Raw genomic sequence first — 26,328 nt, 5'->3', positions numbered from 1 at the left:
GCACTTTTAAACTTCTCAACGCAATCCCAAACAGACTTTAAACCTTACTTAATATATAATAAATGTACCAATATTTCTAAGCATAAATATTTTTAGTGAACTTCAACCCCACCTTAAACTAATGGTTTCTTTCATATAATGAATTCCATTAAACTCTGAATACCTCCTTTTTAGTAGGTATAGATGTATCTTTATCATCACACTCACTGTCTAAGCTCATGAGCTCCCCACTATCCACATAGGGTAATCTTTAGGACCATCTTCTACATTCTCTCCACCCTTTCTTTGATGATTGACCAGCTGTGGGCTGAAACCATTTTTGTTGTAGCAACCCATAAAATCTCATCATTTTTTCTATATAAATGTCCCCATTTTCATCTGTTTTGTGAAAGTCATTCAAATGGATGCTAGCATCAGACTCCTACCCTCATCCCTACCAGGCTGTTGTTGAGGCTACTGTGGAGGCTGTTGTGCAGCCTGCTTAGGTATTTGTGAGTCATCTTGATCAGGCACTTGTGAGTCTCTTAGCTCATAGTCATTCATGTCCACTTCAACAGGCTCGAAATTAGGCAGAGGAGTACCAACACTTTAAAAAAATTGTTCATGTTATTTGCTCCAACTTGTTTCATGATCTTCCAAAGAGATTATCAATTTGTTTGTATGGTATGAGAAAGAACCAAACTAAGGCTCCATTTGTTTTGGCATAAAATGAGATTTTCATAAGATATTTTTCATATTTTTTAGTGTTTGGTGTTACCGAAAATTATAGTCAATGGAAAATATTTTCGATTTAACCAAAAAAACCTCTTTAATTTTCGAAAAATAATTTCCATTTTTTAAAACCGTAAACTATTTTTTGAGTTTGAGTATCTCATTCTCAAATCGACAGATCCAACTAAGATGTAGCCGGGACCTGACCGAGACATTATTGGGACTGGGTCGAGACCGCTTCGAGAGCTGAATGGGACCCCGTTGAGACCTTGTCAGTACTTGACTAGGACTCAAGTAGGACCTGGCGGGGACATAACCAGGACTGCGCCGGGACCCAATTAGGACATTGTGAGAACTTAGTCAAGATACCGCGATGACTCAGTTAGGACATGAGCGGGATCTAGTTGGGATATTTTTGTAATTTAAAGTTATATATATATATATATATATATATATATTTGAATAATGATTTTCTTAAAATATATTCAGTTGATGAAAAACATTTTAGGTCGAAAACAAACCGAGCCTAAGGCATTTAAAAAAAAAAAAAAAAATGGCAGCTATTCTAACGACAATGGCAAAGAAAGAAGGTTTTTTTTTTTTTTTTTTTTTTTTTTTTGGACATGGCAAAGAGAAGTTACTTCCTATAAGATAAGCAAGTTTGTCGGTATAGTATTAATGGAATAAGGCTTAAGATATATAAATTTTAGAATAATTCTATAAGTTTTCCTAGAATCTTCCTTGAGTGTTTTGATGTATTTATAAGTGTTTTGTATTTGTATTGTTTGTTAATATTATTGTTTTAAGAAAAATAAATAACAAATAAAAATAACAAATAAAGTTGCATTTTCTTCACATCCAATAACATTTTATTTTTCACTTTGTTCAAGAAGGAAAATAAAAAAACAAAAAAACTTTCTATTGTTAATTCTTTTTGAAGTTTTTTGTTTTGTTTGAAAAAAGTGTTTTAGCGTGACTTAAAGTGAAAATAGTTAAATATTTTGTGAGTATTTTGTATTTTAATTTTTAGATTAGTTTGTTAATATTTAAAATAGTTGAATATTTTATTAGTATTTTATATTTTAAATTGTTTGTTAATATTTTTCATATATTTATTTAAAAAATGAAAAGGAAAAAATGCTTTAGATTTCTTACATTAAAAAAAAATAATAATAAAAAAATAATAAAATTTATTTATAAGCTTAGCATTCTTCCAATTTTTTTTTTTTTTTAATATATATTGATGTGAAGTTAATTATATTGTGTCATATCAATTTGTAAAAATTTATCAGTAAAATTTTTCAGTAAAATTTGTTTATAAGCTTAACACTTTTTACGAGGCTGTCCAAAGACATTTGTCCTCTCACCTCACTGGGACGCCAGTCAGCACTTCCACACGGTAATACATAATATTCATGTGACGTATATATATCGTCCCCCTCCCGCTTATTTTTACTTTTTGTGTCGGAAACTTTGCGCGTTTGATCTGCGCTTGACCTCGTTGAATCTCAGGTAATTTTCAACTCTTCGCTCTCCAATTCACGCATTTTACCTAATTTCACGTTAATTTCATTCAAACTCTTCCCGCTTCGAATTTTGTTCCCCTCCTCCACCTAGGGTTTCAATCTGTTTGGTTGCCGAGAAAGCTGAGGAAAAGAAAATTCCTGGCTGTATTTTTTTTTTAGGTTTTGGAAGAAAAAAGAGAAAAATTGATCGAAATGGCTGTACAAGCTGTGGAGCATTTTGTAGTAATATTGAAAATTTAAGTTTTTTTTTTTTTTTTTTTTGGTTCTTTTTTTGTTTTTCTTGTTTCCTTTATTTTCTTGACAATTGAGAGCTATACGATGAGGGTTCTGGTGGTGGATTTGTTTGTTGCTGATTTGGAGGTAGTTATGGTTGGTTGATTGTAAAAAAATTTCGTGTTTCATCGAATAATTAAGTGAGTTTTATGTCATTTCATGGAATGCATTGAAGTTAGATGTGTGATGAAGGAGTTCAGGATGGGGATTGGGTTGGAGTTTGACTTTAAGCTTTTATGTTATTGTGTTCTGGAATATGAAAATTCAAACTAACTCAAACGAGTCAAGTGGTTCAATAAAAGCTCAATTGAGCTGGCTTAATGCATTGAAGTTAGATGTGTGATGAAGGAGTTCAGGATGGGGATTGGGTTGGAGTTTGACTTTAAGCTTTTATGCTATTTTGTTCTAGAATATGAAAATTCAAACTAACTCAAACGAGTCAAGTAGTTCAATAAAAGCTCAATTGAGCTGGCTTCTTTGATTTCTCGAGCTCCGAGATTCCCCCCCACCCACAATTTTCTCATCGAATGTTGTGAGTGTTAGCCTGAACTGAACCATACTCTTCTTTAGTATTATGAACTTCTCCTAGTGTTTATTGTTGGTTACTGCATCACCTGTGCATTTTTAGTAACACACTTTGGAGGGTAGTCAATACAATGCTCATTATCCAGATGCATCATTGAATTATGGCAGGAAGTAAGAGACTCAAATTGATTTTGGACAAGGTCCAGGGTCTATTTGTATGGGTTTGGAAGTCGTACTAAGGGTGTGAAATGCATAATGTTCAATTCGGGGAATCATGTTAGCCGTGGGAGTGCAACACCGTCACCAGATATGCCACCCTTGACTCAGTGTTTGCCGTTGGACCCGATTATATTGGGCAGTCAGAAATATACGCGCTCGGGAGAGCTAAGAAGGGTTCTGGGTGTTCCTCTTGGAAGTACATCAGAGGACCATTCCTTTGGAGTTTCCCACCCTAAACCTCCAGCTCCAGTAGCTACAGAGGAGCTAAAGCACTTCAAAGAAAGTGTACAAGATGCCTCTAGAAAGGCCAGGTATATTTTATTCATTCTATTGCAAGTTCCTATCACATGTTATGGTTTTAATAACATGAGTGTCTTTCATTAAGAAAGAACACAATTCTATGCTTCATGATTGAAGCAGAATGAGCATGTTTCATGATTGAAGCAGCAGTAACAACTTAGGAATTGATGGGATATCAACGGTATCTATTTGGAAATGGAAGAGGGGGTAATGGCACGAGTCATGATGCATGGAATTTCTTATACATCATGGTATAAATGAAATATGTCTTCTACCTTATTGTAAATAGGATACAATTACATGAAACAATGAAATATCTTCTTTTAAGGCATTCATATAAATATATAGAAAAATATATATGAATGTATTTCTATAAGAAGAGAAAAAAAACCTCGAATGGTCCTTTCTTTTGTGTGAACATGTTCTCTGGTCACCTGCATTTGTTCTGATTTTAGAAAGTCTTCATAGACCCCTGAGCACATTTTGACATTCTTCTAATCAAATATTGCTGCCTGTTGTGGAAATGTGTATGGTTCAGCATAGGTTGGGGATCTAAGAATTTGGTTATATGTAATATGCTTCTCAATGAAGTGCCCACAGGACCTTTTAAGTTGTGCATGGTTAATAAAATATGGAATAACAAATATACCTGGTTACATAATAGTTCATGCTTTAAAAAACTTTGGAAAATTGGTATAGAAACAGAAACATAGAAATTGCGAGTAGAAATATGTCTTGGTACATTGCAGAGTTGTGTAAAAAGTTTGGGACTTAAAAACTCCTATATATAACAAATTGTAAACAACAGAATCCTATTGGATTGAAGATAGATTTTTGATAAGTTTAGTTTATTTTATTTTTGATAAGTAAAACAGTATGGAAATTCAGAGATGGAGATTAAAATATCTTGAATAATAATGATTTATTGCTGGTAATGATACCATAAGTTTGCAAGAAACCCATATATAATGATGACCAGGCTAATAGTTGTCAGCTGCAATGCATTATTATTAAATATTTGATGTGTGTGTTTCTTTTTTTTTTAAAAAAAAGGAACATGTATTATGTATTTTCCCGCTAGTCCGATTTTTATGTGCTAAACCGGAATTTTTTTTTTTTTTTCCCTTTAATTATGTATGAGTATCATTTATGTACAAATGCGTATTTTATAGTATATGTTGTGGTGTACTAATGAGACTGCGGTGATTGCTGCCAGGGATAGAGCGAAAATGTTACGTGAATCCATTCACAAATTGGACAAATATAGGGAAGCCTTAAGCTCAAAGAAGCGACCGCGTGGTGATCTTTCATCAAGTGAGAGATCTGGTGGAGTAAACTTAGCAAAGATGGGAAGCCAGATTCACAGAAACTCTCATGACACTGTGACTCAAAGATTGGAGGACAGAACCAAGAGTATTGGGTTGAATAAGCGTGTTCGTACATCAGCAGCGGATGTGCGGGTCTGTATTTGAATATTAATATTTAGCTCTCATCTATTTCTCTAATATTCAGCCGTCAACTCTGTTTGCAAATTACTTTAATGGGAGTGGCATTAAATTTAGAGGGGGTAGTTTTTAAGTCCAATCTCTCACTGCAAGTAATTGGTAGTTCTCTGAAGGGATCATTGAATTTTTTTATTTTTTTTTTGTTAATCATTCTGTTTTCTAAATGCCACCAGGCAGATAGTAGGTCTGCTGTGACCTCAAGGCAGCAGATGGTCACAGAAAAGGATGGAGATCTGCTCGAGCCATTTAGTGGGGTTTCTGTTCGGATTGAAGAAAAGACTCGTCGACTGCTTGCTGGTGGTGAAGGATTGGATCAAAAGATAAAGAAGAAACGTTCTGTTGGAGCTGTAGGTAATAGAGTAGTAACTGGTGAGCGGGATACAAAACGAGCTACACATCCAAAGCTGAATGCGGATTCTAAGTTGCGTTCTTGTGACGCCCATAGTTTCAGGTATTGTATTGTAGATCGATAAATACAAGTCCTGATTTGGAATAATCTCTTCATTCTAATGTAACTGGTAAGTGGTTATAGATTTTCTTGTCTTAGTACAGACGGTACTATTGATTTTGACAAAATTTGTCTTTGTTTTTAGAATTATGTGCTGAGGTTCACTGTTCATTTTCATCAGCTGCTTCTTATAAGTGACTTGTTCTTTTCTAAATTTTTATTTATGTTGTTGCTTTTGTCTTTATTGTTATTATTTGTGGGTTGTTTTAGTTCATTTCATTTGAATATATTACAGTAACTTGTGAGAGAAACTTGTTGAGTTTGTTGCTGACAGAACCTTTGGTACAACTAATTTTTCTTTTTATGAGACCTGTACATTTTGTTCTTTGTTTGGAAAAGATTTTAATAGAAATGTATAACTAGTGACAGATTAAAGAAAAATCAATGTGACATGTATCTTATATGGCACAACTATTAACCAACTAGCTTAAGTTCATTGTTCTAATCAATTTTTACTTGACTAGTCTTGTTTAAGCTAGCAATTTTTCTTGAAGCTTGACCAAAGAGCTCTAGCTTAAATGACTACTCCTCTCCTGTATGGACGTGGTGGAGGGTGAGGTTTTGGATTCTAGACCCACTTGATGTGTGTGTGTGTTCCTTACAGCCAGAAATTTTTTCTTGAACCATGTTGCTTGCATCATTGGGCGTGAGCCTAGTATCATGCATCTGCAAATGTGTGTTTTGGAGGGGAGAAGGCGCAGAAACTGAATCTAACACTGCAATCTATTCTTTCCCTCAATGTTATATTGTTTGCTTGTGTTATACTGGTTCAGACATTAATACGTGGGTAGTAAATTTATTCTATGTAATTCTCCACAACTGAGAAAGAAAATAAAAAGTGAGAAGAAAGATTTTTCTGTTCTTAGGCTTTTTATTTGTCGCAGATTGAAGTCTTCCCCTGGAGTTAGTGGAATCAACAAGTTGGATGGTTCTTTTGAGCCTGCTACTTCAGATGCTTGCACAGCAGTCAGGAATGAACTGGAACGTGCCCCTCTTCCAAGGGACCGTGCAGTTGTATTGGAACAGAGACTTTTAGCGAAAGGAAACAATAAGTATGCATTTCCTTCTTGACATTTTCATTCTAATGGTCTCCGGTGGAGTTTCAGAATCAGTAAAAACATGTGATTGAAGGCCATTATGTTCCGCAGCTGATTGCCTTGACGTTTTTAATATTTCGTGTTTTTCATTGTTGTGGTTATGATGATGTTTTGAACTTTTTTGTGGCTTTATTTTATTAGGGCAAATATTCAGGAGGATATTCCATCAGGCAGTCCTAATACAGTAGTAAAAGGAAAAGTTTCCAGGGCACCACGGACTGGTTCCATCATGGGACTAGATTCATCTCCTAATGTTCACCATTCATCTGGAGCCTTTCAAGGTTGTGAACAGACTACAGGTCTAAATAAAGTTCCAGTTGTAGGTGTGACAAATAACCAAAAGCGTATGATGTCCACAGGCTCATCCATACATCCTATGACCCAGTGGGTTGGTCAGAGACCACATAAAAACTCACGCACAAGGAGATCAAATTTAGTTTCTCCGGTCTCAAACCATGCTGAAACTCAGATTTCGTCCCAAGGCTTTGCAACTAGTGATTTGAGTGTGAAAACTTCATCTCTGGGGACCAGTGGATCACTACTGGCCAGCAGTGTAGATAACAATACCCTAAAAGTTAAGAGGGAACGTGAGAGTGTTTCATCTCCATTTGGGTTATCTGAAAGTGAAGAATCAGGTGCTGGAGAAAACAAATTGAAAGAGAAAGGGATAGATAGTGTAGAAGTTGCTTTGACTGCAACTCATAAAGGTGGGGCTTTTGTGTTACCGACGAAGAAGAATAAAATACCAAGTATTGAAATTGGAGATGGTGCGCAGCGACAAGGAAGGAATGGAAGGGGTTCATCCTTAACAAGGCCGGTAATTCCTCCAGTGGGGGAGAAGTTGGAGCATCTATTGACGACAAAGCCATTGCAAAGCGTGAGGGCTAATTCTGAAAAGAATAGAAGGTGTACACAACTTTTTTGCTTTTGTACAATATGAATTGGGACCATGAATTGTCTATTGATTTTATGAGAAATCTCTCTTTTTTTTTATTCAACTACTATTCTCTTGCATTTCAGTAAATCAGGCCGTCCACCTTCAAAAAAGCTGAAAGACCGCAAGGCTTTGATTCGTGTTGGGCCGATAATAAACAATGGTTCTTCAAATTTTACTGGTAATATCGAACTAAACCATGAAACTTCATCTTGCTTGGCTTTAAAGTTTTTGATTCAATATGTCATATGCTAATGTTTTCTGATATTTGGAACTTTTGGTTTGAGACATTACAATATCAAAGTTTGGTGGCAAGATCAGCATTATTTTAGCCCTTCTGGCCCAGTTTGACATATTTTCACATGTTAATGTTACTGCAGTTATTGCATTTCAAAGCTTAGTGTGTAATGAGTGTTCAAGACCAGATTCCGTGCTTGTATTCCTGTTGCATAGTTCAATGCCTTTCAAGGAAAGCTCTTTTTATTTTATTTTGTTTTTATTTTTGGTTGTATTTCTATATTTTCATAGGATTTTTTTTTTTTTTGTTATGTTTTGACTATATTTTTCATTTTTAATATTTATATGCATATATATATGCGTGTCTTGAGTAATTTAGTTGTGTGAAATATGTTGGCTACTTGCATGTCTCCTTGATTAAAATTTATCACAATTGGACATAGTTTTTAGTTTTAATTGTTATAATTTTCCAGGTGAGTCTGATGATGATCGTGAAGAACTATTTGTAGCTGCAAATGCTGCTCGTAATGCTAGAAGTATGGCTCTTGACTTCATTTCTTTTTTCTAATTTTAGACCTTCTCCAGAAAGGCGGCACTTTTGTATTATTTGTGCTTATCATTAAATACTGGCTTGTTTCTGTAGGTCTTGCCTGTTCTGGTCCATTTTGGAATAAAATGGAATCTATTTTTGCTTCTGTCAGCTCAGAGGATTTGTCCTACTTGAAGCAACAGGTATTGGGATACAGGGATGGTATTAAGACTTCATAGATTACTTTTGGGACTGAGAATTATAATTTTCCTTCTTCTTTTGATATCATATCAGCTAAGTTTTGTGGAGGATCTTGAGGAGAGTTTTTTGTCTCATATCTTTGGCATGGTATATAATGTATTGGTATGAAAGTACTATTTTATATATATATATAGAAAAGATTTCATGCTGATCCCTTATAGTTATTTAACACTTCAGTGACTAAAATTAAGTTTATGCTGATTTCAACCAAAGTATAATGGAAAAATGGATATCTAGGTATGGAGCCAAATTTCTTGAAGAAATATTGATGAGTTGTCAACTTCTTTCATCCCCACAGGGTGTTAGTGTGCTTAAAGAAGCAAATGATTGTTCTGCCACAAGACAAAGAAGCCACTCCAATCAAGAATTAGCTGAGGCCGATTCTTTTCATGGAAGATTTGACACGAGAAAGTTGGACAAAGTTACTCCATTGTACCAACGAGTTCTTTCTGCTTTGATAGAAGAAGATGAAATTGAAGAATTTCACCTCCATGGTGAAGGGAAAAATTTGTCTCTGCAGTATGGTAGTGATGATTCTCATTGTGGTTCATGTAACCATATTGATATTGAGCCTAAAGATTGGGACAGAATGGAATCTGAAGTTGAGTCGGAAGTGGATTACCAGACTCAGAAGAATTACTTGTTAGACAGACTCTCTTGTGATAAGAGTGTTGCATCTAACTCAGTTAGGAACCCAAGCATGTCCAGTTCTTTAACTAGCAGTGAACAGTGGCGGGGAGATGATGACTTTTCCCATTCTGATCTGGGACACGCCAGTGAAATTTGTTCAAATGATCTTGGTCAGCTGCAACCTAGGGAATTAAATGTTGGCAGTCTGTCTTCCTCTAACTGCCAATATCAGCTATTGTGTCTGGATGACAGGCTTCTATTGGAACTGCAGAGTATTGGCTTATATCCAGAGACATTGGTATGGTTCTACATATCTTATATTGAATCCATTTTAGAAGCTTCATGGAAGAATTCTGCATGTATGGTTATGGCAGTAATTAAGAATTTTGTATCGTTATGTTGCTTAATATTGATACATATTAAGAATTTTCTTGATGACTTTCATGGCAGTAATTAATCTCTTTATTTTATATATTGTGATGTTGCTTATTTTTAATGCTTTCTCTGTGGGTGCTTCTTTTGCCTTGTTTGCAGCCCAATCTAGCAGAGGGAGATGTGATTAATCAGGATATTATCGAACTTAAGGAAGGACTGTACCAACAGGTTGTCTTGCATTAATTTTCCTACTTCTGAGGGCTATACGCATTAATTTTCCTACTTATGAGGGCTATACAATTACCAGTATTTAAGTATAAGTTAGAGTGTATTTTCACAGTATTTTACTTTTTGAAGGGTTGGTTTTTTTTTTTTTTTTTTTTTCTAAATCATTTTGTTTCTATCTTGATTGAATTATATTATTATTTTCCCCCAATTTTTATTAAATTCCTGGCATCTTTCTCATATTTTGTAATGCTTTCCACTGAATCATAGATTGGGATAAAGAAGAAAAACTTGGGAAAGATTGACGAAGCTATTCAGAAGGGTAGAGATGTGGAGGGACGGTAAGATTCAGAATGTTTTAGATGTTGTACAAATATTAATATATATATATTTTTTTTTCAGTCAATACTAAGAGAAACCCAAGACCATTCCCCAACCAATTGATATTACTCCTGCTTTTCTGTCAGACTGGTGACTATATAAGCTTTTAAAATCTTCTTTCAAATTAATGTTGTTTTATTCACAGGACTATGGAGGAAGTTGCAATGGACCAACTTATTGAGATGGCTTACCAAAAACGGATGGTAATTGGTTTTTTCCCTTTACTCATTCAACTATGACTCAATTTTTGTGGATCCTTATCATATAGACAATTTAGTATTGCTTCCTGATCCGGAGATCGATTTTACATTTGATGTGTTCTCTTGTGAGTGTGTATTGGAACAAATGGTTGGATTGTAATAGCAATGGCTGAGTGAGGGTCTTTTTGAAATGATGAGGGTTCCAATTTCACTTTTTAAGGGTGCTTCATGGGCATTGTGTTCCATTATTGGGCGTGGAGCCATAAAACATTTTTTGATTTTTCTATTTTTGCACCTTTAATTTTTATTCTCAATGTCTAAATCCAAATTATAGGATCAGAATATAGAAAGCTGGCTCTATGTTCAGTTTGTAGGTTCATGTGAATGTGACATGCGGCAACAATTGTTCATCCCATGAGCATGTAGAGCAGATAATATGGTTGCATGAATAGTGTCACTGCTGCTCTAGTTTATTTTGATCACCCGATATTGGTGTGATTCTTTAGCCGTGCAGTAAGCTTTAATCGTTCGTGGAAAAGTCTTACCGGTGTCATTTAGAAACAATACAAACCATTTGTAATATGGTAAATTGGTGAAATGGTTTTGAACTTAACTTTTGGAGTTGTGTGTCGATAGTGTCACATAGAGAGATGCAGCATTTTAATATATGTGATGATACGTTAGGTCATTGGTTTGTCTTATTTTTTGGAGCATGGCTTTGTATGTGGTTGGTGTTTGGAATTTCAAATTTACATGCTCTGATGCCATTATACCAAACATATCCTTGACGGTTTCAACTCATACTACCAATATATTGACATTTCATCAATCTTGTTGGTATCATAAATGCAAATATTTATTCCTAGTAACTTGGTTGGCAATGTAGTCTCAGTCTAAGGCCTAATTGCTTATTGCATGTCAGGTGGATTTGGAGTATTCTGTGTGTCAACATTTGTCATTGGAGTTTAATATAATGTAGTATTGCTTGTCTTTAATAGCAAAATTTTCCTAGTTTTCGTTGCTGCTTTGTTTTCTGACTTCTTCACCACTATCTCGCTGATATTACAGATTTTGATCTTAACTTTATGGTTGTATCTAAATTCAGTGTGTTAGTTCATTGTGTATGCGCCATGTCTGTATAATGAGCAACTTTATGAGCCTTGTGGAGTATCTTTCTTTGGTACAATTGTCTCTGTAATTAATCACGTGCAAGTAAGGTGATTGTTTTAATCAAATGAGTAATCTGATTCAGAGTCATTTCATGAATCATAAATCATTAATTTCTGTCAAATTGATCTTTTTTCCAGGCTTGCCGTAGGAGTTGTGCTTCAAAAAGTGCAGTGCGTAAGGTTTCAAAACATGTTGCATTGGCTTTTGTCAAGCGCACTCTTGCTAGATGTCGAAAATTCGAAGATACTGGCACTAGTTGCTTTAGTGAGCCTGCACTGCAGGATGTCCTCTTCTCTGTATCTCCATGCAATAATGACACAAAATCGGTTGACTGTGTTGGCTCAGGAACTGCCAGTAACACATGCAATGAAGCTTCCCACCAAGCGGAAGCCAGGGGATCAGGTATGTCAAGTGAAATATTTACATGCTTTTTTATGATGGCGATATTGCCATTTGTCATATTCTATTCTAGGTAAGGCTATATTCTAGAAATCTCTGGCTTGGGGATTGTGGCTTGCTTTTTTTTTTTTAAATTTTTTTGAGCTACTTTTCACTTTTAAGATAAACATCTTTCAGCTGTAGCTTCTGCAATTTTGTGGTTTATTTGCGTCAGTTTAACGACTAGGAGTTTTTGCGTTTCTGTTTGCTGCCACAGGTGCTGTTTCTAGTGCTTTTGAGAGATATGATTCTCCTAGCGATAATATTGACAGAGGTTCATCAGATGCTTTCCAAAGTGTCATTCACTCTTCTGAACAAGCTTCTTCCAAGCATAGCTCTGTGTTCATCAAAGGAAAGAAGAGGGAGATGCTGATTGATGATGTTGTTGGAAATACTTGCTCGAGGGCAACATCAGCTCTTGACGGCCCTGTTCTTGGTGGATTAAAGGGTAAGAGAAGTGATAGAGAGAGAGATCTGAACAAAGATAATGTAAGAAGTAATTCTGTCTCTGGAGCCAGTCGTCCGTCATTGGACGGCTTCCGGAGTGAGCGCAAAACAAAAGCAAAGCCCAAGCAAAAGAATATTCATCTATCAACGTCAGGAAGTGGTTTCCATGGCAGGTTTATGGAAGCTCCAGAACCTGGTTGTCCACCAGTTCGTGGATCTAATCAACCAGCGTCCACCGTCTGCAATAAAATAAGCAGGGAAGCGGGTTCAACCTTACCCGGTAATATTCCTAAGAAATCATCTAAAGAGTCTGAGGAACCTAATCATTTTGCAAATTTGCAACTACCTGAATTAGATTCAGTGGAAGCACTAGGTGTATCCAATGATATTGTTGGACCTCAAGATCTGAGTTCTTGGTTGAACTTTGACGAAGATGGCTTGCAAGACCATGATTCTATTGGTCTCGAAATACCGATGGATGATCTCACAGAGTTGCACATGTTCTGATGATGGATGATCTTGCCAGAAATATGAATTTAGATGACTAATTGAAGACCAACTAGTCTAGCTGAAACAAATTGATCAAAGATTATAAATATAGTTATAGTTATTTCTTCTGTATGAATTGTCAAGTCATTGAAGAAATATGATTGCCCCTTTCCAGTACCAAGGTTCTCCATTGTAGATTGATTTTGATGTGCAGCTTTTGTCCAAAAGGGTCAATTATGTCATTCCTTGTGGAACCTTTGAGTTGATATTGTGCAGAAACATTTGAAACATAAGATGAAATATACCCTCCTGTTTGTTTAAAGAACATGTTTCTGAGATTATTGAACCATTAATACATGCTAATGTATTAATGAAATGTGCTATGAGTAAGCCAAACAAATTTTATTTGCTCATATGACTTGTCAAGAAAATCATAGCAGTTGTTCACACAAAGTAGGCATAAAAGCATAGATACATAATGCATTTGAAGTTTTTGTGTAAGCTAAATAAAGGTCCTTTTATAAAAAAAAAAAATTAGTTAAAAATGATTGTTATATAGTTTAAAGAAGTAATTGTTTATAAAAGAAAGAGAGAGGGTTGGTCAATTTGACCATAAATTATTTTTTCTTTGTAATATTATTCACCCACTAAACGTTATATAATTATAAAAAGTAATTTCAAAAAGTTTGTCTCTCTTTAAATTGAAATCTTTTTTTTTTTTTTGATAAGTATTTAATGAGGGGTGCAACACAAGGACTTTTCAGGAGGTCACCAATCCTAGTACTTCTCTCGTCCAAGCACGCTTAACTGCAGAGTTTTGATGAGATCCAGTGCATTAGTGCTGGTATGATCACACCCAATTAAAATCTTATAAGTATTATTACTCTTTTTTTTTTTCTTTCACAATTCATACAGATTAATACCTAGTCTCACTCTTCATTTCTGCCCTATTTTATTTTTGGTCACTAAAGCTATACATTCTCTTTAAAAGTTATATTCACTAATTATCGTACTAATAGACCTAACTATCCTCGGGATAAAAAGGTAATTGGCTAAATTTTGTTTATATATATTTTTAAAATATATGTTTTCTTTTGAACATAAAAGTATAATACTAAAAGAGCCATTAAAGAAAATATTAATTTTGGAAGATAATAATAGATCGATTGAAGCATTGGATTTAGTCGTCTTTCATCATTTGCCCCTTGCAATTTGGCAAACATGTTAGTCAACGCCAAACAAACTCTAAAAAAAATAAGACTATTAATTCTTTAATTAATACCAATGTGAACACATTACTTTTGGAAGATAATATAGATCAATTAATTAATAATTAAGTTTAAAGCAATGGATTTGGCGTCTTCCTATTTCTCTTTGTAGAAGATCAGGTGGGTCTTTAGCAATCATGTTGGTCAATGCCAAAAAAATTATTATTTAATACCACATTTATCAATTATTGAAGCCTTTTCAAAGCAATATTACTTTCCATAAGCAGGATTAAATTATTTGTAAATTTACGGTCAACCTTACCACTAGATCCTGACCATAAAACTATGATATCAACCAACCATACCAAATTACTTAAAAAAAAAAAAAAAAAAAAAAAAAAAACCCATACCAATTGCTGAAAACAATTTATCAAAAAGAGATACATGAATTTGTTTTCTAGTGTATATATAGAAAGATACAGGTGAGAGTATGAATATTTACAACTTAATTCAATAATTTCCTAAGATTAAGTAGCAGACCAATGGAAAAAACTCAAATTATTTTGAAATAATTTCCTTTGATGAAATAGTAATTGACCACTGAGAATTAGTTTAGATCATGTGAAATTTGGCTAATCTAATTTAAATTGATTTCCAATTACTTTCTATCATGCTTGCGTCTTGTGTCGATGCGCACATGATGCAAGTTGGGGTGTCGTTCTTGGAGAGAATTACTTTGAAACCTTAGTGGATAGAGCTTGCATCTTGTGTCATTGCCAACTGCCATTGTATCATCACTTTGGAAAGGTTGTTTTATGGACAGGTTTTCAAGCTCATTGGTAATGTGAGCGCTGGCACCACTATCAGCAAACCATTGTTATTCATTATATATAGGCAGCATTAGTTTGAGCCACCAAGTGCTGGTGGCTTGGTCATAGCTGCTCGTGGGGAAATTTTCATTTTGTTGGCTATGGCTTGTGTTGATTCAACAACATCTCATGGCTTAACAACTCATCTTGAGAATCATCAAACGTCAATGGATTCTCATGAATAGAAAAAAGAAAATGAAGTAATTAATGTATTTAAGGAAGGATTGAGGCCACTAATAATAGAGGAAATCAGGTCCTCAATATCCTCAAGAGGTTTACCGACAGCTGCTAATTGATCAGCCCATATATACCTAGCAATTTGAAGATATTCATAACATGATTTGGAGCCCTGAGGAAGATTTTGCAATTTCATTTTTAAATGAGCAACTTGAGAGTTAGACTTATTTACAGGTGTTGAGTCCATACACAGTGGACAGCACCTTCTCAGAGAGATAAACATTTATCTAGCTGAGATATTGATCCTTCTTAGTTCAGAGAACATAATTAATGTTATGAATTAAGAGTTTCCTACCCTAATCAACTAGGAATTTTGAAGGGCACGACTCGGAACCATGCATCAATCGCTAAGAATTCCATCTTGCCCCTTGTGTGCACAGAGTAGTGATAATCATAACACCAGTGTGAGTGAACAGTCACTCACGCTGGTGTATTTTATAATATTATTTTTTTAATATTACTGTTCAAATTTTTTTTAATAATATAATAATATTATAATACACCAGCATGAGTAACTGTTCACTCACGTTAGTGTTATGATTATCACTACTCGTGCGCATGGGCACAAGACACAAACCAAAACCCTAATAACAATATACACATGCGATAGAACCCAACACCTAAACTCACGGTCACTTTATGATTTCTATAATAAGTAATTATTAATTCATGTTCGTGCGATAAAAACATTTTCAATAGAATGACTTGTAATGCACCATATATCTATATATATCTAAGGCATGTATAATAATATTTTTACTGGAAAGTTATGACGAAAGTATTATCTTTTCTGATAAACCAGACCTAATCCAAAATTGACGTCTATATATATATATATATAGGGTCATCTTGTCCCCTATAATCGAATTGGATTAAGAAAGCATGCTGATGATGACCGAATTTGCCACCCCTTTGTTTAAAATTAGTTTTATTTGTAATGGAGCCAAAAAGCAGAGACGCCAAAAAGGAAAAAGAGTAAATAAATTGTAATAAAAATGTTAGAAATCCGACATTGAAGGTCGGGTATCAGCTACAGGAGAGCATATTAGTTGACGTACCATTGTTGTAGTCATAGGATATGCCACAAAATCTTAATGGAAGAATATAAAAAGCAGTGTGTCGGTGACCTAATATATCGATTGATTATTATTAATAATATATATATATAGTGTGGCCAAGAGTTGTTGGTGATTTACTAGCTAGTTAAATTGCTGTATGGTACTCCCGTTGGAGAAGGAATTGTAGAAGCTTTTTCAGTGATCAGTAATATTATATATGAAAGTAGGTGAAAATCCTGCGTTGGAACTTAACTTTTTTATTTTATTTTTTTTTCGTAAAGATCGATCTCACAATCTAGTTGACAACAATAGAATGGAATTATAATGACGCACTCGTGGATGTTGATTTTTAGCTGTAGCCTGTAGGCCATGGTTGAGTATACGTATGAGCTTCCTAGCTCTCATGGCACAAGGCTGGCTAACTCGATGCATGTCTTTTTGTCATGATCTTTATCATTTTGGTATGTTGTGACATGGGAAACCTCACCATTTAGCTACATATATATATATATATATATCCACATACATGGTGATACTTTTTACTAAAAGACCTCGCAAAGGCCCATTCAAACCCAATAAAACATGTTACTTTTGGAACTTTGGAAGGATCTATTTGCCCCCAGATGGGTTGTAACTTGTACGTACCCGGCGGGTTATCTCTTGGCAGGACTAGATCATCCCTTCCTCGTAGATGGCCCAACCGGCGATCAACTGCTTGGTAGACACGTGGTGAAAAGACCATATATAAAAAGAAAGATTTATTGAGTATATATGGCCTTTAGTTACGGTCTTACCTATTTGGACTTGGCTTAATAAGGGAAGGATTAATGAGAGCACCCCTCCTAAGGAAATTCATTCATGAAAATACACCATCCTATGCCTCCTAGTTTCTTTCTCAAACACCATATCAATACCAATTTAAGTATCATGGTGTTCTCTGTTGGTACTTCAGCGAATTACTCGTATCTGTTTCTTATTTTTACAAGTTTTTTTAGTTGAAATTTTGATGTGTAGCCAACTGTACGAACAATATATATGCTTGCTTTTAACTCGTAACAACTTTTTAATTTAAAAAAATAAAAAAAATAAAAAAATAAAAAAACCTATGAGCCATACTTTCTAGAACTCCTAATTACTATTGGGGCCATTTCTAAATATATCTTCAGTTGGGGGGGTTTCGATTAAATTATATATCTATTGAACTAGCTTTATCTCTTTCACACAGATCATACGCATGCAGCATGCACAAACAAAGAAAGAAAAAGCACACAGTACCATATATAACGCCTCCTCACATTGTATGCATGCACTGATGCACATGCACTCTCTCATCATAAATACATGATGCCAACTTTCCTAAGTAACTTCCTACCCGCCCGCTACCTGTTCTATATTTTTATTAACAATAATAATAATAATAATAATAATAATAATAATAAAACTAAAAACTATTAGATTTTTTCAGTGAAATTAAGTTAATCACCAAACACAAACAGCATTCTAATTAATACATTCTAATAGCTAGCTAGCAACGTGAATCATGCGTCAATATACATATCCATCTCTAATATTTTATTAATTAATTAGTGTAAAAAACCATGGTATAGTAGCTGACAACTGACAATATTAAATATATATATATATATATTACTTCTCAAAAGATATACAAATTATTTTGATTTAATCCATAAAACTTAGAAAAGTTGCAATCAAATTCTTAAATAATTTGAAACATTGCGATTCATTTCTTTCATATACTCTAATAATATAGCTTATGGAAAATCGTTTCATGTTAGCTTAATTATTCACATCAATAATTGAAATTACTCGATTATTAATACTGTCTATCATATCGATTCTATAGGGACAAAAATGTTTAATAATTATGACTTATAAGACTATTTGTAAACTTGATTACAGCTTTTAAAATTTCAATGACTAATTTAAATCTCTTTTTCTTTTCCTATCTTATATATACATAAATGCATACAAAACAAAACCCAACCAATATATTATCGATATATATATATAGAACAACATGGCCACTTAATTATTGGTGCATGCATTTTAATTCCTGTCCAACTCTGGCCACCATTCCTGCTAGTTGTTGGTTTATTCAATTAGAATCAAAGGAATTCTCTCTCTCGCTCTCTCGTCGTTTTGCATTACAATAATCGCACTTGTAACCAGTTGATATAAATGAAGTTCAACCACCTAACTTCTATCTCTTTTCCCACTACATTTTTTTGTTCATCACCCATTAAGAAACGACAATGTTTTTAAGCTTGTATTCTTTCTATTAGAATACTCTCCCTCACAACCACCTCATATAATGAAGCCTCCCTCTCTCTCTCTCTCTCTCTCTCTTTCTCTCTCTCTCTCTCATCCTTTTGTGTTTTGGCCCTTACTTCATTCAAGAGCCAATTAGATCAAAGATGGTCGTTTAGAAGAAGAAGAAAAAAAAAAAAAAAGGAAAGGAAAGAGAGCCACTAGATGGATGGATGGATGTGTATACTCACACTTCATTTCATTTTTTTTTTCCTCATTCATTAATTAAGCAAGTAGAAGCTTCCTCTCATACACATAAAATTAATTATATATACAAGATAACATACTAATATAACATAAAGATAATAAAAAGCAGAAGATATAAAGAAGAAGAAGATAAAAGAAGAAATGTCCTATCTCCTCTAAAGTATCTTGAAGAAATCCAACAGCTAGCTAGCTCCATCAAAGCAAACAAGATAAGGATTTGTGATATCATTGGATCCTCCAGCTTTGTGGCTCGAGCTCGCTAGTGGGATCAATCGATTTCCTTTCAATAGCTTGAGAAATGATTCTGTGAATGTTGTTGAACAATTTGCAATTCTGTGGTTGTTTGGCACGAGTTATCTTCACTCATCATGCTCCTGCACATCATCATATGTATTATATATAGCTATATGATTAATTAGACCTTAAAAAGAAAAAAATAAAATAAAACACCCAGAAAAAATAAAGTAAATATAATTGTTTTTGATCTTACTCTCGTGGTCTTGATGCCCAGAGGGAGCTAAGTGCTCGAAGCCGGCCGTAATACTCGCCAATTACAAGAAAACACCGTGCTGCCTGTCGGACTGTCAATATTCGACGCAACTGATGAAGGGTTTGTTGTCTCAAGTTATCAGCCTAATTAATTTCAAATCATAATTAAATAAATTAATCAACCAATTAGTAAGTGCATAATTAAATAATTAAAGATAATCACACACACATTGACATATATATATATATATATATATATCAAAGCACAACAACCACGTAGAGTTGAAATATGTCCCTAGCTAGGACAAGAGCATATGGACATAAACTAAACATTTCAAAGAGGTTGAAACTTGAATTTGTCTATTCTATGAATTTGGACTATTCAAAGAGAATTGAAAGAAGGAAGATTAATGCTATAATTTTTTTTAATTAATTAATTATTTTAATTAGTACATACTCCCAAAATTATTTTTAAAGCTTTGTTGACAGGTGTAGCTAGGGTTTTTATTTCAACAGGCATCACTTTCAAACCAACTTTTGATAGATACCTTAGAAGATGAAAAACCCACATCAAAAACCCTAGCAGTCAATGTCCTGATGGACTTCTTAGCAGCAAAGCAATATATATATTCCCCATAGAAATAGACAATCCACCGTACACTTGGCAGGCATGTAGTGGTGGCGATTGATCCTGATTGATTCACAAACTTACATAATACGTGTCATGACTCAAAGTCAACTGATATATTCATGATCATCACGATCATAAATAGTGTTGGACGGTTGGATGATCAGCCATCAAATATATCAGAACAGCTGCTAAAAGGTTAACTATATATAATAGTCAAATAAAAGGTGAGGTCATGATAGAGTTACCTGCAGGGGATCACTCCTGCCCTTAAACTTGTCAAGTTTGAATTGCGGCGCAAAACAAGGTGTACAATGAGCTTGATTAATGGAGTATAGGAGGTTAGGAAGGAAACATTTTAACTACTTCATTTTGCTAACCTACCGAGGCCTCATCTTAACCTCACTGTGGTGCCACACAGATAACCACAGGATTAATAATGGTCGAAGAAAAATAGTAACCCTAGGTCCCATAGTCGGCAAGAGGATGTTAGGTGAGATATTCTATTACTTTTTTAGTGTTGACAAGTGGATATTACTCTGGAAACCACCTAGAATTTGAATACTTCCCTGGTTTAGGTTTAATTTTGGCAGACCAACAAGCTTTGAAGTTTTGAGAAATTACCTAAACTAGCTTTAATTATTTCCAACTTTGATGCTCACAATATTGAAATATCATTTTCAAGTAATCCTTTTCTACTTGACACGTATGAGTCTCTAATTAGAAGGTTTCGCTTGTGAAAACGATCTTGATTTTCGATTCCTTTTTCAGATCGCAAGGGGGCAAAAATCACGCCGCCCACATGATTTGACACGGTACGCGTTAAAATATTGGAAGAAAGTACCATCTGTGTTTATCAGATTACTATAGGTACTATATATCTTCGACACGTTTTGAAACCGAATAATCTTTTTAATTTTGAGTCAAACCATATATAGGTAGTTTGTGTTAGTCATTTAGATATAAAAAATATTACTTTGTAATAGATAAGCATATATATTATAAAACTTTTAGCCAAACAATATATCATATAGATCATACAAAGTTTTCTTGTAATGCCTTATTATTGAGATAATGCAACATAATGTGCAGGTGTTAATTTGATGTGCATGACGCATGCAAATGTCCCTTATAATATGAAAATGCCATGGTTTTTGTTTTTAAACTATGTAATTATGTAATTAAGGTAATCAAGGGGTTATTGATTACCTGCCGGACGAAGCCTTCAAGATTGGCAAGCTTGCTTAAGGCAACAGCCATCTGTTGCATGCCGTCGACGATAGGGACACCGGCAATGGTGTCGACCAGAGCCTGTTGGAGCTGTTCCAGGCCCTGCGAGAGAGCCTCCTCAGCCTGTGTTGAGGTGTGTTGGAGGTTGTAAATCCCTATCACTTGCTGTTCTGTTAGTGGGTCTAATTGACCTATTAACATCTGATTAACACCCCAAGCAAGAAAGAAACGTATAAGACCCGACACGTTAAATATTTAATTGAAATAAAAGTCTAATACGGAGAAAATTTTAAAATCGAATGCAAAAGAAAATTAATCAAAACCTTGATGAGTTCAGAAGGCCTGAAACCGCCGATCCACATGAAGCATCGCTCAGCCGGAGTAATCCACATCCCAGTATAGAGGTGGAATACATCAGATTTGGCAGCCACTACCTTGAGCTGGAAAATCTCGTCGTAGTGAGAAACATATCCATCTATGATTAACCTAAGATCGCCGTCCGATAAATGCGCATGCAACCCCGTCCGAAGCTCCGACATGAGCCGGTGGTCATCTTCTAGCCATCTTGCGTATTCCATGTCAAATATTGCAGCTCCTACAAGATTAATAATTATCATTTTGTTATATGATATGATATGGAATAGTTGGACCTACAAATTGGCTAAGAATAATGTGCCTTAATAATTAATGAGCTTGCATGCTGCTAAAAGTAGAAAAGTTGTCACCATGGATCAATAATTCACAGAAAGTTAAACACTTTAATATTTGAAAAAGGCCAAACAATCTAATGAGATTTAAGTACTGATTATGTTTGAATATCAGCTGGTCCTTTTAGCATTTCCTTAGCCTAGCTTCCAACAAAAATTGTTCAAAATAAAGAACTAGGAAAAAGAAACTTTGGTCAAATTTAGAAAAGTACTTTTATACCACTGACATGACAATTCACGTGTTAATTTACCACGTTAATCACTAAACAACAAATTTTAAAATGAACAAATTTTTAATTATGTTGCTATTGTCAGATTTTATTTTGTATTAATTCATTTACCCACAAACCCCTTTACCTAACCCCTAGTCGCCACGTGGTGTGTCTTACAGAAAATATACATGACATAAATGGCATTTTCCTTTTGCATTTTACAGGTTTTTTTTTTCGTCTTTTCTAAGTATGCTGGTCGTTTGGTATATATATATATATATATATGAGAATAAGGATGTTTCATTAAAATAAAAAAAAATCACCAGATTTCGTTAGGACCAAAGAGAAAAAGCCAAAAAGACAAAAAAAAAAAAACAAAAAAAAAAAAAACTCACCAGGGCTGAGATTTGAACCAGCACCAACACAACCACCCAAGAATAGCCCCTAAGAGACAACCCAAAATAATTAGATAAGTTACTTAATTGCCCAGGAAAATTAATTAATTAATTAATATGTCAATAATTTAAATATGGTATTTTCAGAAAAAGTAATTGACAAGTTTTATCTAAATTGTCAAAAAGCTAACCTGTGCACGAGCTCTTTGAAGGTCTTGTTCAAGCTGCGTAAGCTTTATTCTACTTGACTCTAGCTGTTGCACATAAGCCTGTTTAGAGAGAGAGAGAGAGTGAGAGAGAGAGAGATAAGTGCAAAAGTGAGAAAACAAATTTTAAAGTTTTATCAGATTCTAACATTTAAAACTCAAAGTTGAAGGAAAGTAGGAAATCATAATATTCCTGCAAAGTAAATGTCATACATACCTTTTTCCTGAGACGACTTTTCCTTGCAGCTTCTCTGTTTTGAGCTAGACGTCTCAATGTCTGAAAGCAATGCTCAGTATTTCAGCTCAAAATATCAACACCATGAAGTGTACAGATTTTGGAAAGAAAAACAATATTAAAAAGGGGAAAAAAAGGTGTGTTTCAGGACCTTGGCATCAAGTTGTTTCTCTGAGGTTGAACCAGCTCCCTTCCTCTGCAATATTCAAGAAAAAATCAAAGGAAAATTAAAAATAAGTTTGACTAAATATGAGAATAGCCAATCTACTTTATATGATTTTAAAAAGGAGGAGCAAGACTAGAAATGAATGCAAGGTAGTAGCTAAGCTTAAAATTTAGGAGTTAAAACAGAAGAAAAGCTTCTTCTTCTTTTTTTTTTCTTTTCTTTTCTTAAGTTTATATAGCAACTAAACTAGGAAGCAGAAAAAAAGGAAAAAAGAAAGAAAGAAAATGGTTCCCCTATTATTTTATTCCTTGTCTAATTTTGAAGCATTGACTAGATAGCTGTATCTAAGGAGAGATCATTCTCAAACAAGAAGAAATAATTATTAGAGAGCTCACAGGATTTCTTGGAAGCATTTCTGATTTCGGATACTGATTTGAGCACTGCCCTTGAGGCAGGTAATCATCAAGGTAATAAGGGTAGCAAAAGACATCGTTATCTGCCATTTGTTTTTGGTATTTTTTTGTGGATTTGGTTTCTAAGACCAAAACTGGTATGAGGCTAAAAACAAGAAGGCTTTTGTTTTAGTTATAGGCTTATAGCTATAGGAGTTGAGTGAAGTGGGTCACTATTATAATGAGAAACAGTGGTAACTACTGTGAAGATTCTCTCTTTTCTTTTTTTATGCGTACAGTACTCTCTCTCTCTCTTCATGTCAGACATTCATCAGAAAATCGTTCAGGAATCAGGGAAACTCTGCACTTCTTTGATTTTCTGAGAGTTGTTGGGATCTGTGCTGTTGTATACGAAGATATGCCGAGAGAGAGAGAGAGAGATCAAAACAGTAATGATAACAATAAAGATACCAACTTTTTCCTGAGTTTTGGGGATATAGAAAAGGAGAGTTGGGAGATTAACAGTTAAACACAGTAGTTTAGTACCTTTTCTTGAGGTGCTTTGACAGATGATTGATTATGTGATGGTCCCGTTGCCATCTCTTGGTGTATTTGTTGCTGTTGAAGCTTCAGATGCTTCTGATCAAAAGCCTGATGATCTGAGGAAGATGCCTTTTTACTGATGGGAGATTCTGGTTCCAACTGGGCCTGATCAGCTTTGTTTGAAAGCGTGTTCACTGCTGATCCTGAGTCAGTGCTCTCCCCTCCTGATTTTGAACTTCCCTGCAGTAAGAAGGAAAAACCCACCAAAAAATGTTCAAATGGGTATCCATGGAATCATCCCAAAAATGATCATAGTCCCCACAAAAGACTCATTTTGCAAAAGGGTATCCAAGAATATCCTAAACAATATCAAAATCACCCTTTAGGCAAATGAGAATTTGAAAATAATGGTTGGGATGTCCTTTTGTGTTTCAACCTTTAAGCATGTTTATCAGGAACCAAAATGAAAAGAGATGGTCAAGATGGAGAAAGTTAGATCCTACTACTCTTGGGGTGGTCTGGAATCTCGTTGGCCATGAAGGGAACATTTCCAGAGTTGCTGCAGGCCTGCCTGTGAATAAAGCTGCAAGAATCACAAAAGCCAAATCTTCAGACGATCACCACAATAAAGACTCCCAAGATTTTCAAAGTCTCAAAAGGTGGAGGAACCTAATTATAATCTCCCTTTTCTGCAGTTATGGAGTCAGTAAATCATGCTGGGGAGGTCAGGTTTCTATGTTTGTAGTCTCACGCCACTCGAGTCCTTTGCCTCAGAATCATTACAGTATTGGAAATGGTAACTCCCCTTACTTTAATTTGCCTTGTGTAGACATATTCAAACCTCCCCCCCCTCTCTTTCTCTCTCTCTCTCTGCTTTTAGGAGTTGGTTATGCCTATCATACGTCACAAAAAGAGAAATCATGATAGATAGAGAGAGAAAGAGAAGCATACGTGCTTTAGCTTCATCATTTCTTATCTTAACCCCTTGCAGCACAATTGCCTCTTCTAGCTCTCCAAAATCGAAAGCAGATCCCTCTTGATTGCTAAGATAGAAACAATTAAATGACCCGTGTCAGGCATGAGCAGAGAAGCAAACAAACCCAATCAAATTCAAAAAAAAAAAAAACAAAACAAAACAAAAAAGAAAATGAAGGAAACCCGTTTGGCAAATAGTTTAGATTTTGATGGAACAATGAAGAAGATTGTCTAACATACATGAAACTTGTAGAAGGAGCATTAATTCCATGAAAAAGTGAATAAGGGACATGGTGATTCGAAGGTCCTGAGTCGGATAAACCAGTCTCCCCAACTCTATGGCTCGCCATGCAAGACCACCTCAGACCATTCTCTTGTTTCTCCGACAAGGAACTGAAAGGGAACATGTTGAAGAAATAAAAACCATAAAAACAAAAGCAGAGGAATTGGAAAACAATTTTCCAAGAATTCACTTCTGTTACCTCAGTTGTTGTCTTTGGAGTACTTCTATGTGTAATTCTTATTGGCAGCAAAAGGGTGAGAGTCAGAGAGAGAGAGACGAATAGAGCAGCAAAGGATCAAAGATATCTTGTCAAAGTATATTTAAGTAAGCCTCAAGAGGGTCCAGTCTTTTTCTCAGATACATTTTTATCTCTTTGCACCTTTTGATCTTTCCAGCCGTCTCTATCTATTTCTTTTCTCCTTCTCCATGAAGAAACCTGGCTGATTAGTCTGTTTAGGCTGCTTTATCAACCCTCTGTAGTTGTATATATTTATCAGATTTTTGAAACTCATCCCATGGTACACAAAATCTTGTCCTTGCAGACCTGTCTCACACCCTCTTGGGCGTGTGGGGCTTTTAAAAACAAAATTAAAAAACAAAAAACAAAACAGAATTATTAAAAAGAAAAATTAAAAAAAAAAAAAAAAAAAAAATTAACTGAAAAAATGTTAGGGTGGGGTCTTTGGCAGGAACCCACTAGAATCACTGACTCTTACTCCACTCTCTCTCTCTTCTAACCGCCTGTGCTTTGTGATTGGTTCCTTTATGGGGCTCTTCAGAGCTGCAAGTACTTGCAGGAGAAAAGATAAACTTATTCCTAAATAAATACCAATAAATTCAACATTGAATAGGAGAGAAGACAAGTTTCTCTTTCACAAAAAGATGGTAAAAGCTTTAACTTTTTACACCCCAAAGAGGGGCTGAGTTTACTTTTGACAATTAAGGGCCTTTTTCAGAGAGATAAGGAGAGTTTTTTTTAT

At 34.8% G+C, this 26,328-nt stretch overlaps 2 protein-coding genes and 1 pseudogene across 4 annotated transcripts; 1 reads left to right on the top strand and 2 right to left on the bottom strand.

Moving 5' to 3' along the window:
* Positions 1 to 2,139: 2,139 nt before the first annotated feature.
* Positions 2,140 to 13,157, top strand: LOC132163501 (spectrin beta chain, brain). The gene is made up of 15 exons (XM_059573810.2): positions 2,140 to 2,223; positions 3,204 to 3,565; positions 4,771 to 5,014; positions 5,233 to 5,510; positions 6,452 to 6,619; positions 6,806 to 7,570; positions 7,685 to 7,779; positions 8,309 to 8,371; positions 8,479 to 8,567; positions 8,924 to 9,553; positions 9,790 to 9,858; positions 10,126 to 10,196; positions 10,382 to 10,439; positions 11,744 to 12,008; positions 12,262 to 13,157. The coding sequence occupies exons 2-15, from the start codon at positions 3,291 to 3,293 to the stop codon at positions 12,996 to 12,998; spliced, it is 3,807 nt and encodes a 1,268-aa protein (XP_059429793.2). The 5' UTR covers positions 2,140 to 2,223; positions 3,204 to 3,290; the 3' UTR covers positions 12,999 to 13,157.
* A 562-nt stretch (positions 13,158 to 13,719) lies between these two features.
* Positions 13,720 to 13,838, bottom strand: LOC132164818 (5S ribosomal RNA; annotated as a pseudogene).
* A 5,060-nt stretch (positions 13,839 to 18,898) lies between these two features.
* TGA9 (bZIP transcription factor family protein) lies at positions 18,899 to 25,624 on the bottom strand. 3 transcript variants are annotated; one of them, XM_059573871.2, is made up of 13 exons: positions 25,548 to 25,624; positions 25,306 to 25,458; positions 25,042 to 25,133; positions 24,594 to 24,673; positions 24,094 to 24,330; positions 23,141 to 23,185; positions 22,972 to 23,031; positions 22,740 to 22,817; positions 22,549 to 22,597; positions 21,558 to 21,829; positions 21,214 to 21,435; positions 19,378 to 19,520; positions 18,899 to 19,261 (listed from the first exon to the last, which is right to left on the bottom strand). In XM_059573871.2, the coding sequence occupies exons 2-13, from the start codon at positions 25,413 to 25,415 to the stop codon at positions 19,171 to 19,173; spliced, it is 1,479 nt and encodes a 492-aa protein (XP_059429854.2). In that variant the 5' UTR covers positions 25,416 to 25,458; positions 25,548 to 25,624; the 3' UTR covers positions 18,899 to 19,170. The 3 variants fall into 3 exon arrangements, with proteins under 3 accessions (XP_059429854.2, XP_059429856.2, XP_059429857.2); XM_059573873.2 differs by having other exon boundaries at positions 24,597 to 24,673; XM_059573874.2 differs by lacking the exons at positions 25,042 to 25,133; positions 25,306 to 25,458; positions 25,548 to 25,624 and adding an exon at positions 24,760 to 24,839.
* Positions 25,625 to 26,328: the final 704 nt, after the last annotated feature.

This window comes from Corylus avellana, chromosome 8 (genome assembly GCF_965113065.1).
Source record: "Corylus avellana chromosome 8, dhCorAvel1.hap1.2, whole genome shotgun sequence".
Taxonomy (NCBI): Eukaryota; Viridiplantae; Streptophyta; class Magnoliopsida; order Fagales; family Betulaceae; genus Corylus; species Corylus avellana.
Note: the sequence above shows the minus strand (reverse complement) of the source record. Positions and strands in the feature narration are given on the sequence as shown.

Excerpts from the sequence above, each read along its gene's own strand:
- LOC132163501 (XM_059573810.2), top strand. The coding sequence starts at position 3,291 with ATGTTCAATTCGGGGAATCATGTTAGCCGTGGGAGTGCAACACCGTCA. Across the intron at positions 8,568-8,923 it reads TGTCCTACTTGAAGCAACAG|GGTGTTAGTGTGCTTAAAGA; the intron begins GTATTGGGATAC and ends TCATCCCCACAG. Across the intron at positions 10,197-10,381 it reads GGTAGAGATGTGGAGGGACG|GACTATGGAGGAAGTTGCAA; the intron begins GTAAGATTCAGA and ends TTTTATTCACAG.
- TGA9 (XM_059573871.2), bottom strand. The coding sequence starts at position 25,415 with ATGGCGAGCCATAGAGTTGGGGAGACTGGTTTATCCGACTCAGGACCT. Across the intron at positions 22,598-22,739 it reads TTCAAAGAGCTCGTGCACAG|GGGCTATTCTTGGGTGGTTG; the intron begins GTTAGCTTTTTG and ends GTTGTCTCTTAG. Across the intron at positions 19,521-21,213 it reads TTGAAGGCTTCGTCCGGCAG|GCTGATAACTTGAGACAACA; the intron begins GTAATCAATAAC and ends GAAATTAATTAG.